The 16,163-nt window shown below is 39.3% G+C and overlaps 1 protein-coding gene across 1 annotated transcript in view; it reads right to left on the bottom strand.

The window, feature by feature from the left end:
• Positions 1–16,163, bottom strand: part of TMEM170B (transmembrane protein 170B) — a 66,388-nt gene that overhangs the window by 9,389 nt on the left and 40,836 nt on the right. The window contains exon 2 of the mRNA XM_049883868.1: positions 9,933–10,103. Coding sequence (XP_049739825.1) covers positions 9,933–10,103 — 171 coding nt within the window. The remainder of the gene's footprint in view (positions 1–9,932; positions 10,104–16,163) is intronic.

Genomic DNA, 16,163 nt, shown 5'->3' with positions numbered 1-16,163 from the left:
TATAAATCCCCAAACCATTCTACCATGTCATATTTATATTAAATGAAAAAAGAATAAAGAATTCAGAAAACAAGAAAGTAACTGATATTAAATAAAGAAAACTCCTAGTGGCATCAATTCCTGGAAAAATTCAAGCTGGATTCAGAAGAGGACATGGAACCAGGGATACCACTGCTGATGTCAGATAGATCATGGGCGAAAGCAGAGAATAACAGGAAGATGTTGACCTGTTTTATTGCCTATGCAAAGGCATCTGACTGCGTGGATCTTAACAAATTATGGATAATATTGCCAAGAATGAGAATTCCAGAACAGCTAATTGTTCTCATAAGGAACCTGTACCTAGATCAAGACGCAGTCATTAGAACAGAACAAATGGATACTGCGTGGTTAAAGTCAGAAAAGGTGTGCGTCAGGGTAGTATCCTTTGACCATACCTATTCAATCTGTATGCTGAGGAAATAATCCACGAAGCTGGACTCTATGAAGAACGGGCCATCAGGATTGGAAGAGGACTCATTAACAACCTGTATTATGCAGATGACACAACCTTACTTGCTTGAAGTGAAGAGAAATTGAAGCATTTATTGATAAAGATCAAAGACCACATCCTTCAGTATGGATTACATAAAAAAAAAATACATACACCTCAACATAAAGAAAACAAAAATCCTCACAACTGGACCAATAAGCAACATGATAACAGAGAAAAGAATGAAGTTGCCAAAGATTTCATTTCACTTTTACTCAATCAACACCCATGGAAGCAGCAGTCAAGAAATCAAATGATGCATTGCACTGGGCAAATCTGCTGCAAAAGACCTCTTTGAAGTGCTGAAAAGCAATGGTGTCACCTTGAAGACTAAGGTGTGCCTGACCCAAGCCACGCTATTTTCAATCGCATCATATGCATGTGAAAGCTGGACAATGAATAAGGAAGACCAAAGAAGAATTGATGCTTTTGAATCATGGTGCTGGCAAAGAATATGGACTATTCCACAGACTGCCAAAAGAACGAACAAATCTATCTTGGAAGAAGTACAACCAGAATGCTCCTTAGAAGCGTGGAGAGACTTCGTCTCACATACTTGGGACACATCATCAGGCAGAATCATTCCCTGGAGAAGGATCATGCTTGCTAAAGTAGAGGGTCAGCAAAAAGAGGAAGACTGTCAACAAGATGGATTGACACAGAGGCATCAATACGTACTGAATCAAGTAATGGACTCATTAGCATAACTGTTCATATCCCCAAATTTTAAAAATCAGATGACATTCTTAAAAACCCTCAATGGCCTTATGCCTTCTTTATTACCAGAAATGATAAATACTCTGCATTTATTTGGATTTACCCTAGGTTTCCATGACTATCTTCAATTTTAAAAATCACAATTTGGCCTCCATCTCTGACACTAAACTTCCAATCATGATCCAAGAAGGAAAATCAAAGCAATTACTAGCTCAGGCTGCATGGAAAAATGGCAGACGAATCTGTCAATTTAAACTTCCTGTGACATAGGTTAAGAGGACAGGTTTTGGAATTAGACTCCTGGATTAAAAGGCAAGCCCCATTACCTTTCTGGGCCTCATTTCCTCTGCTGTAAAATGATGGTTGTGAAGATTAAGAGATAATACTTGTAAGGTGTTGATCCTAGAATGTACTCTACAAGTTTTGTCCAGTAGTTATACTAGTAGTAAACGATAAGGATATTTCTAATCGGTGATTCACCCATTCAGTAAATGCTGTTGGAACAGTTGATAGCCATCTGGAAAAAATAATTTAGCTCCTATTTCACGTGATTCCCCAAGATAAATTTCAAATGAATTAAAGCTGAAAAATTTCAGCTAAATGTTAAAAACAAATCTATAAAAGTAAACATAAAATATAAGAAAATATGTTTATTATTACTGTAGACCACCACACGTCTGTCAGTTTGTTGTACTGTGGTGGCTTGTGTGTTGCTGTGATACTGGAAGCTTTGCCCCTGGTATCTCAAATACCAGCAGGGTCACCCTTGGTGGACAGGTTTCAGCAGAGCTTCCAACTAAGACACACTAGGAAGAAGAACCTAGCAGTCTACTTCTGAAAAAAATTGGCCAGTGAAAAACTTATGAATAGCAGAACACTGTCTGACATACAGTGTCAGAAGATGAGGCACTGAGGTTAGAAGGCACTCAAAATACAACCAGGCAAGAGCTACCTCCTCAAAGTAGAGTCAACCTTAATGACGTAGATGGAGTTAAGTTTCTGGGACCTTCTTTTGCTGATGTGACACGACTAAATGAGAAGAAACAGCTGCAAACATCAATTAATATTTGGAATGTGGAATGCATGAAGTATGAAACTAGAAAAACTGGAAGCCATTAAAAATGAAATGGAACACATAGATTGATACCCTAGGTATTAGTGAGCTGAAATGGATTGGTACTGACCATTTTGAATAGGACAATCATATGGCCTACTATGCCAGGGATGACAAATGAAGAGGAACGGCGTCACGTTCATCATCGAAAAAAACATTTCCAGATCTACTTTGAAGTACAACACTGTCAGTGACAGGATAATATCCATACACCTACAAGGAAGACCAACTGATACAATTATTATTCAAATTTCAACACCAAACGCTAAGGCCAAAGATGAAGAAATTGAAGATTTTTACCAACTTCTGCAGTCTGAAATTGATCAAACATGCAATCAAGATGCATTGATAATTACTGGTGATTAGAATGTGAACGTTGGAAACAAAGAAGAAGGATTGATAGTTGGAAAATATAGCCTTGGTGATAGAAACAACCCCAGAGGATCGCATGCTAGAATTTTGCAAGACCAATGACTTCTTCATGGTAGATACATTTTTTCAGCAACATAAATGGCAATTACACACACATGGATCTTGGAAGATGGAATACACAGGAATCAAATTGACTACATCTGTGGAAAGAGACGACGGAAAAGCTCAATATCATCAGTCAGAAGCAGGCCAGGGGCCGACTGTGGAACAGACCATCAATTGCTCATATGCAAGTTTAAGTTGAAGATGAAGAAGATTAGAACAAGTCCACGAGAGCCAAAGAATGACCCTGAGTATATCTCACCTGAATTTACAGACCATCTCAAGAACAGATTTGATGCACTGCACACTAATGACCGAAGATCAGAGTTGTGGAATGACATAAAGTACATCGTACATAAAGAAAGCACAAGGTCTTTAAAGAGAAAGGAAATTAAGAAAAGACCAAGATGGATGTCAGAGATTTGAAGACAAAGTATTTTAATGACATGTGTAAAGACCTGGAGATAAAAAACCAAAAAGGAAGAACATGCTCGACATTCTCAAGCTGCAAGAACTGATGTAAAAATTCAAGCCTTGATTGCAATATTGAAGGATTCTATGGGGAAAATACTAAATGGCATAGGAAGCATCAAAAGAAGATGGGAGGAATACAGAGTCACTGTACCAAAAGGAACTGGTCAACATTCAACCATTTCAGGAGGCAGCATATGATCAAGATCCCATGCAACTGAAGAGATTCAAGCTGCCCTGAAGGCACTGGCGAAAAACAAGCCTCCAGGAACTGACAGAATACCAATCGAGATGTTTCAACGAACGATGCAGTGCTGGAGGTGCTCACTCGTCTATACAAGAAATTTGGAAGACAGGTACCTGGCCAACCAACTGGAGGAGATCCGTATTTATGCCTATTCCCAAGAAAGGTGATCCAATCAAATGTGGAAATTATCAAAACAATATCATTGATATCACACACAAGTAAAATTTTGCTGAAGATCATTCAAAAGTGGTGGCAGCAGTACATCAGCAGAGAACTGCCAGAAATTCAAGCTATGTCAGGTGGATCAGGACTGAAAGCAGAGAGTAACAGAAAGATGTTCACCTGTGTTTTACTGATTATGAAAAGGCATTCAACTGTGTGGATCATAACAAATTACGGATAACATTATGAAGAATGGGAATTTCAGAACACTTAATTGCTGCTCATGAGGAACCTGTACATAGGTCAAGACGCAGTCGTTCGAACAGAACGAGGGGATAGTGCGTCAAGGTAAGAAAAGTATGCGTCAGGGTTGTATCCTTTCACCATGCCTATTCAATTTGTATGTGAGCAAAAAATCTGAGAAGCTGGACTATATGAAGAAGGGGGCTTCAGGGTTGGAAGGAGACTTATTAACAACTTGCATTACACACGTGACACAATCTTGCTTGCTGAAAGATGAGGAGGACTTGAAACACTCATTGATGAAGATCAAAGACAAAAGCCTTCAGTATGAATTATACCTGTCGTGGACTGAATTATGTCCCCCCCAAAATGTGTGTATCAATTTGGCTGGGCCATGATTTCTAGTATAGTGTGGTTGCCCTTCATTTTGTGATTGTAATTTTATGTTTAAGAATATTAGGGTGGGATTGTAACACCCTTACCCAGGTCACATTCCTGATCCAATGTAAAGGGAGTTGCCCTTCGGTGTGGCCTGCACCACTTTTTAACTCTCAAGAGATGAAAAGGAAGCAAGTGGAGAGTTGAGGACCTCAGACCACCAAGAAGGCAGTGCCGAGAGAGGAGTGTGTCTTTTGGACCTGCGGTCCCTGTGCAGAAAAGCTCCTAGTCCAGGGAAAGACTGATAAGAAGGCCGACAGAGAGAGAACACCTTCTCCTGGAGCCGGCACCCTGAATTCAGACTTCTAGCCTCCTGGACTGTGAGAGAATAAATTTCTCTTTGTTAAAGCCATCCACTTGTGGTATTTCTGTTATAGCAGCACTAGATGACTAAGACAATACCTCAACATAAAGAAAACAAAAATCCTCACAGCTGGACCAATATGCAACATCATGATAAACAAAGAAAAGACTGAAGTTGTCAAGGATTTCATTTTGCTTGGATCCACCATCAATACCCATGGAAGCAGCAGTCAAGAAATCAAAAGAAGCATTGCATTGGGGAAATCTGCTGCAAAAGACCTCTTTCAAGTGTTGAAAAGCAAAGATGTCACCTTGAAGCCTAAGATGCATCTGACCCAAGCCTCTGTTTTCTTAGTTTGCCAGCATCTTCCCAAAGAACCAGTTTTTTTGTTTGGTTACTCTTTCATAAGCTCAATTTACAAAACTTAACAGTATTTGTATCAGTAAAGCTAGACAATGTCATAAAAAAGACACTATGCACCACATCATAACACAATTAATGTTTAGGGGTTGACATAACCAAAAATATACAACCCTCCATTGAGACAAAATGTTTAAATGCTAATAAAAGACATGGAAGAGGATCTGGATAGAAATATATTACACATTCTTGGACTGGATAATTTAATGCATCAATTCTTCCCAAATTAGTCTCTACATTCAATAGAATGCTAACCAAAATCATTTTCAAACTTTTTAAGATACTCAAAAGACATACTCTAAAATTTATACGAAGAACAAAGGTTCATGAGTAGTTATGTCAACTTTGAGAAAAAAAGTAAAGAGAGAGCTCTTACCCCACTAAATATTAAGACATACTACAAAAAACCATAGGAATTAAAAAAAAAAAAAAAGTCCCTTTTGCAACAAGAACAGATAGAAGACCAATGGATCCAAATAGTGTGCAGCAACAGATCTATGTACTCTGAGAACTTTAAACACAATAAAGGTGTCAGATCAATGAGGATTTGATGGATTTTTAGCGGACAGTGTGGTAAAAACTGACTCAGTATATGAGAAGGGAAACAAAATCACCTGGAATCATGTCTAACACCAAATGCAAATGTAGACTCTAGACCAGGGGGTAAATTACAGCCTGAAAGTCAGGTGCGTGTTTTTGCAAATAAAGTTTTCTCGGAACAAACCATGTCCATTAATTTCTGTATGTTGTTTCTGCTTTACAATAACACAGCTGAACAGTTCTGACACAGACCATCTAACCTGCAAAGCCTAAAATATTTACTATCTGGCCCATTAAGAAAAAGTTTGCTGACTCCTGCTCTAGATGAATTAAAAGGTAAAACTATTAAGTTAACAGAAGAAAATATATCAAAATATCTTTTGACCTTAGTGTGGGGAAGAATTACTTGAACAAAATCCTAAATTATAAACCATGAACAAAAAAACTCATCAATTCTAATTACATCAAAGTTAAAGATTTCTGTTCAATAAATGACATTATGGATGAAGGTAACTGATAAAAGACAGAGAAGTTATTGCAGAGTCCAAAACCAACAAAAGACCAATATCTCTAATACATAAGAAACATCAAAAATAAGCAAAGAATTCAAACAAATAATACACAGGAAAAACCCCGATGCTGTTCAGTCGATTCCAACACATGAGGATAGGAAGAGATGCTCATGCTCATTAGTAAACAGAGAAACTCAAATTAAACCAACATTAAGATGTAACTTTACATCTTTAGACTGGTTAAATTAAGACAGCTATATAATTCCAAGTGATGGTGGGGATACTGGAACATAAAAATCTCACTCACACACCAACCGCAGACATGAAATATTTTCATGTTTCATTCTCAAGTATGAACAGCAAGCAAAGGTCACAAACATTTAAGGAAAACCTCCAACATGTAAGAGAGGGATGCCAACAAAAACATAAGGGGAAAGAAAAAAGTGTCAGGGGAAAAGAGGTGATGCCTGGAGAAGGAGAGAACTTACCGGAAAAAAAAGAAAAAAAAAAACTTTAATAACTGATATTCTCAAAGAGAAGATAATTATATCCACAAAAAAACTACATTGGGAATGAAAAAAAAAAAATCAAAGAACAAGAAAAGGCTTTTAGAAGTAAAAAATATTGTATCTAAAACTAAAAACTCAATGGAAAGTACAAAATATAAAGCCATAGAATGTTCTACTATCATAGAATAGTAGAACAAAACAGGAGTAAAGATCAGAGTCTTATATGATACGACCATTTCAGAAAGACCAACATCTGAATAATTAGGCTTTCCATTAACAGAAAACAAAAAGAGCATTATCAACAAAGTGAAATGGGTGAATTAACAAAAAAAATACAAGTTCTTTTTAAGCATCCATAGAACATTTTATATACTGGGTCCTAAAAGCAATATCAACAACTGTCAAAGTACTGGAATCTTACAGATTATTTTCTTTGACTAGTACGCACTTAAGATAGAAATAAGAAAAAAGATACCTAGAAAAAACCTATGTATTCAGAAATTTAAAGAACACATTTCTAAAAACTCACAGATCACTGTAAATTAAAACTATTTTAGAACTGGATGCTAAAAACATTACATATCAAAACTTGTGGAATACTTTAGGAAAATTTACAGCCTTAAATGCTTATATTAAAAAAGAAGAGATAAGGTAACAGTTTACCCAGAAAAAAAAAAAAAAAGGTATACAGGTAAAACAATCATAATACACTACTTATTCCTCTGGTGTTTATTTACATACGTGTAACAACATGTACAATAATATTTGAGGTAAGTAAAACATAATAACCTACATTAGGAAAATTAGAGAAAGGGAAAAGGGTGTGTTAAGTAAGTTCTTAGCCACCAATAATGGGATGGAGATACATATATATAATGTCTACAATTGATAACCTAAGAAATATTAGTATAAACATACTATTTGGAAACATGGAGATAAATATCAAAAGAAACAGGTATTTACAGTGGTTGCTTTTAGTGAGTGTGACTAGGCTGTGAGGAGTAAGAAAGTGCTACTTTTCACTCTAAGCTTTTGAGTAAACATTTTAAAATTACGTACATGTATCACCGTGGGGTAAGAACACATCTAAAAACATGGACAGAACTGTTCACAGCCAAGAGGAGCCTAAGGAGACATGATGACTAAATGTAGTGTGGTGTCCTGGGTGGGATCTTAGAACTGAAAAACTAAGGAAACGTGAATAAAGTGTGGACTTTAGTTAATAAGAAGAAAAAAAAATTAAGGAGCCCTGGTGGTGCAGTGGTTAAAGTACTTGGCTGCTAACCAAAAGGTCAGTGGTTCGAATCTATAAGCCACTCTGCAGGAGAACTTTGTGGCAGTCTGCTTCCGTAAAGATTTACAGCCTTGGAAGCCCTACGGGGCAGTTTTACTCTGTCCTATAGGATGGCTATAGGGTCGCTACAAGTTGGAATCAACTTGATGGCAGTGCATCATAAAACAAATTTTCCCATTGAACTGCTTTTCCCCTTGCCAACCCTACTCAAAATCCCCCTGCTTTCCATGGCCTGCAGGATTCTGGTTGGTCTTCCATGACCCATTAGAACTTGGCTCTTTTCAATCCTTCTAGCAGAATGTCCAACTATCCACTACACATATCCTGTGCTTCAGCTCAATCTGAGTACTCATTTAAAACCCAACCTATGGTACAATGGATGAGGTACCACAGGATAAAGTTACAGGTTTAATGCAGCAGTACCCAACAACAACAAAAACCTAACACAGCACAATACAGAAAAAACAAATAGTAAATGAAGAAAGGATGAGAAAAGAGACTACTCACTATTTCTCACCACTATTTTATTGTTGTCTTATTAGTGCCATAAGACAAGACCATACTCAGAGATACAAGAGCAAGGCTTTCCTCTCAAGGCCAGGTATGTCCTGTGATGGAAAAGAAGGGAGGCCTTTGAACTGCAGTAGACAAGGGTGTCCTCTTATCTTTGGAGCTAAGAACCAACCAGACAGGAAGAAACCCTTATTAGAAAATCCCAAAACAGAGCCAGTGGTAGGACTGAACTGACCCAGATATATGGAAGTAAACCAGAAGTGAACAGCATTCTAAGCCATGACAGAACCACCAGCAGAAGAGAGAAGCAGCCAGTTTGGGGCACAGCCATACAAAAGCAGCAGCTGTGGCACCCTCCAGTCTCAACAGGATGAATCTTAGTTCTGATCCAACTAGAAGCAGAAACAAGCAGAATTATCCCTTTGAACCCAAGGCTGGAGATGGGGCCTAAGTGTAGCGTCAAGAGGAGAAGGCCCAAGGGAATGAATTTGCAAGACTCAGAGGAAAAGGCTCACGAGGCAGAAAAGCAGAAAACTTGCAAATAACTAGAGGACACTCTAACGTGGTTTATTTCTATTAGGCAAGGGGAGATGTATGCCATCATAATTTGTACATAAAGAGTCAAATGCGATTTTATTTTCTAGTCACAGACAGATGACATCAAAGGCCTAAGGGCAATATTTTTTATTTTTTTAAAACAATTATTGCTGTCATATTTTTTCCCTTTCTCCTTTACTAAATAGTGACCTCTTTTAAAACAAATTACATTCACTTATAATTACACTTTATGATACAAATTTTCCCACTGAATTGCTTTGTCCCTTGCCAATTTTTACAAAGTTTTTAATTTCCAACAAAACCTTACATACTGAGTCTTCACATAGAAGTATAAAAATCATACGTACAAATCAAAGTTCATAGCTGCAAGGGCTGACAAACCCAAGATTGGCAGGTAAGCTGCTGGCTCAAGTTCCAAGAACGATCAGTCAGATGATGACAAGCCAGCTGCAGGATCTAGAGCGAGCAAAAGCCAGCAAGCTCTGCCAGAATGTCCATATACGTTAGATGCAGGCCACACCATAAGGAAATTAATTCCCTTTCAATTGACTGACTATGCATAGCAGATCTCATCATGGAAGTAATTACATTATATCAGATCTCATCATGGAGGTGATTAGAACATTACATAACTGCCAAACTACATCAGAATTGCCAAACTACTGAAAATCATGGCCCAGCCAAGTTGACACACAACCTTAAACATCACACACAGGTTCAAAGGATAAATGAACTAATCTTCACCTCTGAGGTGAAGTATGTATAATGCTGAAAAATATTCTATATGAAAGATTATACTACTGTTACATTTACAATAAGGATAAAGTCACCAAAACCATATGTACATAAAAATTATATCCTTAAACAAGACAAAATCAACTTACTAGTAATCATTGCTCCAGTTACAGAAGCCAGAAATCCGATGCTGACGGCAATGACAGAGATTACTCGCCCCTGCCTATGCCTCTGTAGCATCACAAACATCAACACTCCTGCAGCACCATGGACAAACAGAGAGGAGAAGAGAGCCCAGAGAAAGATCCAGTACCACATCTCTGAAACGAAAAGGGAAAGTGTTAACAATGCTGTTGAAATACATCTCATATAATTCATTTCAGCAAATGTTTTAGGAAAAATTAAATGAGATAGTGGATATAAAAATGCCTAGCACGGTATCTGACACATAACCCAGAAACCAAGCCCATTGCTGTTGAGTCGATTCTGACTCATCGTGACCCTCTATGACAGAGCAGAACTGCCCCACAGGGTTTCCAAGTAGCAGTTGGTGGATTCGAACTGCCAACCTTTTGGTTAGCAGCTGAGCTCTTGAACACTGTGCCACCAGGGCTCCATCTGACACACAGTCATACTAAATAAATTTTAATAATTACCATCATTACTAACGCTTAATGAGGAAATAATTCAGTCCATGACTTCAGAAGGTGAAGGCTGTACTCTAATTTCCCCTAAATGTCCCCATTATTTGGCTATCCACCATCAATTTGGCTAATAAACCCTTGATATAGTATTTTCAAACCTCCTGGAATTATAAATTATGTTAGATGTATAATTTCCTATTTTCTACACTAAATACCAGTGACCAAACAAACGAAAACCCACTGCCATCGAGTGGATTCCGACTCATAGCAACCCTATAGGACAGAGCAGAACTGCCCCATAGGGATTTCAAGGAGTAGATTCGAACTGCTGACCTGTTGGTTAGCACCCAAGCTCTTAACCACTGCACCGCCAGGGCTCCAAACTATCCCCTCTCCCCCCAAAAAACCCTAATACAAATTATCTCAGAAATCAGTTACTGCATTCTTTTAAGAATTTCAGACAAGTCTCCCCTGGACCTCAACTTTTTACACAAAAGAAATCAGGTGTTTTTTTGTTCTTTTTAATTCTTTGCCTCTGGTCATTTTAGTTGTCCTTGCCCAGAAATTTTCAATTAACTGTTCATTGAAACTTTAGACTTACAGCCAGTTTTTTGTTCTAGTATTTGTTCTCCTTCCTTCTGGACACCCCATTGCCTCCCAATCAATCCACATCATTCCAGAGAGACTGCTTTGCCCTTGCATTGATGCCGACTCCCTGGCCACACCTGTGGTGACGTACAACAGGGCAGGCAACTGATCAAGCTAGTCCAATGGTTCCCTTTCCCTGAGAATTTCTGAGTTGGCAGCATCTGAGTCTCCTCAGTCTTTAGTAGCTAAAGTTGAAAGGATCAGGATTTTGTGTGCCATTTCATCGTTAAATGATGAAAACCATGATACAAGAAGAGAGAAAAACAGATCCATTAGAGAAAGATAAGAGACCGGCCCCACACTGAATTCAACGCAAAATCCCAATTTCCTTGTGTGATGTAATGAGTTCCTTTTTGTGTAGCCTTTCTCCTTGGTTATTTGGAAAAACAGCTTGGGAGATTTTCCCCCTAAGCCTTGAGGAATTAGTACCTTTGCCCTAGTTGTTTGGAAAAGCAATTTGGAGGACCTCTCAGGCTGCTTTCTACCCCGAAGGGTTGTTACTGTTACCCAAAGGAAGAGCAAGTCCCTGCCTGTAGAACAAGTCACTTTTGTACAAGACTTGATTTGACTGACACCTTATAGGTAACTGAGGACTGAATGAAATCTGGTCTGGTGAGAGAGCTCATGCCTTATAACTGATGAGGACTATGATATATTAATGGCTGAAATGCAGAGGTTTAGGAGGTCTCCTGGTTGACAGAAGCCAGGAAGGGAGCATGTCCTTTGGGAGAGGCCTGACCCAAGCCTGGTAAAAAAAAAAAAGGCTGCAGCTGAGAAAGCTGCCAGCTAAGAGCTGGGCTTGTTAGCTGACAAAGCCGCAGCTTAGACATGCCAGCTAAGGCCTGGGCTGGCAGAGAAGCAGACCCATGAGGGGGCAGAGTAGTCCTGAAGCTGCTACACTGGCTATGAGCTAGGCCAATCAGCAGCAGGTGATGGTGGGGATGCCTGATGGCAAAGAGGTCTGACAGCAGAAAGCAGCTGAGAGAGATAAGCAGACTGCTACACTGTCTATGAGCTGAGCCAGTTAAGCAGTGGAGAGATCTGATGGCAGACAGCAGCTGACAGAGCTTAGCAGGTGCTACACTGGATATGAGCTGGGCCAGTTAACAGTGGAGACACCAACAGCAGAGAAGCCTGATGGCAGAAAGCAACTGAGAGAGCTGTGCTCCACTGAATAAGAGAGGGATGTACTCTCCACTTTGGGGGAGCCTTCTGGATCTTGCCTGTGTGCTTCCTGATGCTGATCCCAAGTTGTTCATATTACTTCCAAGTTGATCCTGATATGGAGTTGTAGCCTGTTACTTCCCCTAATAAGCCACATAACTGTGAGTATGGTCTATGAGCTCTACATGGCCATTGCAATGAATTATCAAACACCGCAGAGAAGTAGAGAGTGCTGTGGGAGTGCCAGCTGGTATCAGAAATAATGGAGATGTGGGATGGCAGAAATACACCTGACGTCTGCCTCATAGCAACCAGCTTTGTGCTGACTGTGATTCTTACGCCTCATGAATACACCTTGTAATAAAATTATTTTTATTTAAACTAATTCAGGTAAAGTTTCTGTTATTTATACCTAAAAGAGTTGACTCCAAAAAGTTTAGGTGTCAACTTGAGAATGGTTCTTCTATGCAAACATTCTATAATGCAAAGAAATTTCATCTGCTATTTATACTCGGGGTTTACTCTCTAAAAGCCATTGCTGAGACCAGAGCCAAGATGGCGGAATGGACAGAGGCTTCCGGTGAGCCCTCTTTACAACAAAGACCCGAAAAAACAAGTGAAATGAGTATATCTGTGACAAGCAGGGAGCCCTGCGCATTAAAGGCAAGCTTAGACAATGAACTGAGGGGCAGGGGGAAGAAGAGACCGTTCAGAAGTGGAGAGGAGCTACCGGACCTGAATCACAGGGAGCCCTCAGGCACCATTCCTGGAGTGGCAGCGTCTGCAGCAGCGGCGGGCTGGTACTACCCTCAGCCGCAGTTTCCTCAGGGAGAAGCAACCAGCCACACAGCCTACTCGCACCTCCGGAACCTGAGAAGAATGGTGCTCTCGACAAAAGCTAAGTACTTGAGTATATTTTACCGTGCCCCCCCCACCCCCAAGCCAGCTTCAGCGGCCAAATGCCTGGGCCTGAGATAGACCCTGGTGAGCACCCAGAGCCATCCTCCCGGCCTTGGGGAAGGGAAAAATTTGCAACTGGGGGGAAAAGATAATTTGCTAACTCCATTAACCAGGGGAACTCAGGACAGAAGCGGCTCCTGTCCAGGCATAAACCGTCTGTGGACCTTGAGCACCCTTCCCTTCTGTATGGACCTGTGTGGGCCTATTTCGGGAGAATAGGCCCTTGTTGGCAAACTCCAACCATTTCAGCTGTGGTGGGTGTCTGACGTTTGACATTGCTTTGCCTATTAAACAAGGTCCTCGCCTACCCACATCAGGGACCTAAGGACTGGCAGCTCCACTCAAGTCACCCAGCCACCCACAACAGGGGTCCAAAGATAACTGGTACCTCCCAGTCCTCACAACCAAAAACTTTGGGTGCCCACGGTCCCTCTGCAGAACCCACCCACCTGCACGCTCTAGGGAACAGAGACACGTTTTCTTCAGAGACACTTGGGGGTCGGTTCTCAGTCCCCTGCCTTGTTCATAGCATGACCCCCTGCTGCAATCAGATACCGGTATATATGCCAATCACCCCTGCCCCTCTAAGACTGTAGGACAGAGCCTGTACCACACACATGATATCAGCTACCTGGAAACCTAAGCTGAATTCATACAAGAAAACTGAATGCACTCCTAGACTGATATACCTGATAACAGCTCTAGCCAGCTGGGGACAGGACACCAGAGCTCCAAAGGTGAAAATAATCAAGCTAGCTCACTCAAGCAACCCATAGGGGTATACCAAAACAAAACAAAGCAAGCAACTACGACACAGTAAGCAAGCATAAACTAATACAATAACTTATAGATGGCTCGGAGACAACAGTCAATAGCAAGTCACATAAAGAAACAGACCATGATCACCTCAACAGGCTCTCAAAACAAAGAATCCAGGGATCTTCTACATGAAAGCGCATTCCTGGAATTACCAGATGCAGAATATAAAAGTTTAATATACAGAACCCTTCAAGACATCAGGAAGGAAATGAGGCAATACGCAAAACAAGCCAAGGAACACACAGATTAAGCAACTGAAGAAATCAGAAAGATTATTCAGGAACATAATGAAAAGCTTAATAAGCTGGAAAAATCCATAGACAGCAATCACAAATTCAGAAGATTAACAATAAAATTACAGAATTAGACAACTCAATAGAAAGTCAGAGGAGCAGAATTAAGCAAGTAGAAGCTAGAATTTCTGAACTCGAAGATAAATCATGCGCACTAATATACTTGAAGAAAAATCAGATAAAAGAATTTAAAAAAAATGAAGAAACCTTAAGAATCATGTGGGACTCTATCAAGAGAAATAACTTACGAGTGATTGGAGTACCAGAACAGGGAGGGATAACAGAAAATGCAGAGAAAATTGTTGAGGATTTGTTGGCAGAAAACTCCCCTGATATTGTGAAAGATGAGAAGATATCCAAGATGCTCATCGAACTCCACATAAGGTAGATTTTAAAAAGAAAGTCACCAAGACATATTATAATCAAACTTGCCAAAACCAAAGATAAAGAGAGAATTATAAGAGCAGTGAGGGATAAACAAAAAGTCACCTACAAGGGAGAGCTAATAAGAATAAGCTCGGACTACTTGGCAGAAACCATCCAGGCAAGAAGGCAATAGGATGACATATTAAAAAAATTGAAGGAAAACAACTGCCTGCCAAGAATCATATATCCAGCAAAACTGTCTCTTAAGTATGAAGGTGAAATTAGGACATTTCCAGATAAACACAAGTTTAGGGAATTTGTAAAAACCAAACCAAAACTACAAGAAATACTAAAAGGAGTTCTTTGGTTAGAAAATCAATAATATCAGGTATCGACCCAAGACTAGAACACTGGGCAGAGCAATCAGAAGTCAACGCAGACGGAAATCCAAAAAAACAAAGCAAGATAATAAAAAAGTCCAAAACAGGGCAACAGCGATGTTATTATATAAAAGAAGACAACATGAAAATAATAAAAAGGGAATAAAAAATGTAATCATACACCTTCCATATGGAGAGGAAGACACGGTGATACAAAGAAATCAAAGTTAGTTTTAAATTTAGAAAAATAGGAGTAAATAATAAGGTAGCCACAAAGGAGACAAACCATCCTACTCATCAAAATAAAATACAAGGGAAAAACACAGACTCAGCAGAAACAAAATCAACAACAACAAATATGAGGAAAGGACAAAATATAAAGAAAATCTACTCAGCACATAAAATCAAGTGGGAAAAAGAATCTGTCAACACACAAAACATCAAAATGATAGCACTAAATTCATACCTATCTGTAATTACCCTGAATGTAAATGGACTAAACGCACCAATAAAGAGACAGTGGCAGAATGGATTAAAAAACACAATCCATCTATATGCTGCCTACAAGAGGCACACCTTAGAGACACAAACTAAAACTCAAAGGATGGAAAAAAATATATCAAGCAAACAACAATCAAAAAAGAGTGGGAGTGACAATATTAATTTCTGACAAAATAGACTTTAAAGTTAAATTCATCATAAAGGATAAGGAAGGACACTATATAATGATAAAAGGGACAATAGACATCAAGAAGATATAACCATATTAAATATTTATGCACCCAATGACAGGACTGAAAGATATATAAAACAAACTCTATCAGTACTGAAAAGTGAGACAGACAGCTCCACAATAATAGTAGGAGACTTCAACACACGACTTTCAGTGAAAGACAGGACATCCAGAAAGAAGCTCCATAAATACACGGAAGATCTAAATGCCACAATCAACCAACTTGACCTCACAGACATTTACAGAACACTCCACCCAACAGCAACCAAGTATACTTTCTTTTCTAGTGCACATGGAACATTCTCTAGAATAGACCACATATTAGGTCATAAAGCAAGCCTTAGCAGAATCCAAAACACTGAAATATTACAAA

Source organism: Elephas maximus, chromosome 1, assembly GCF_024166365.1.
Source record: "Elephas maximus indicus isolate mEleMax1 chromosome 1, mEleMax1 primary haplotype, whole genome shotgun sequence".
Lineage (NCBI taxonomy): Eukaryota > Metazoa > Chordata > Mammalia > Proboscidea > Elephantidae > Elephas > Elephas maximus.
The sequence above is the reverse complement of the archived record's forward strand: the minus strand, read 5'-3'. Positions and strand labels throughout refer to the sequence as shown.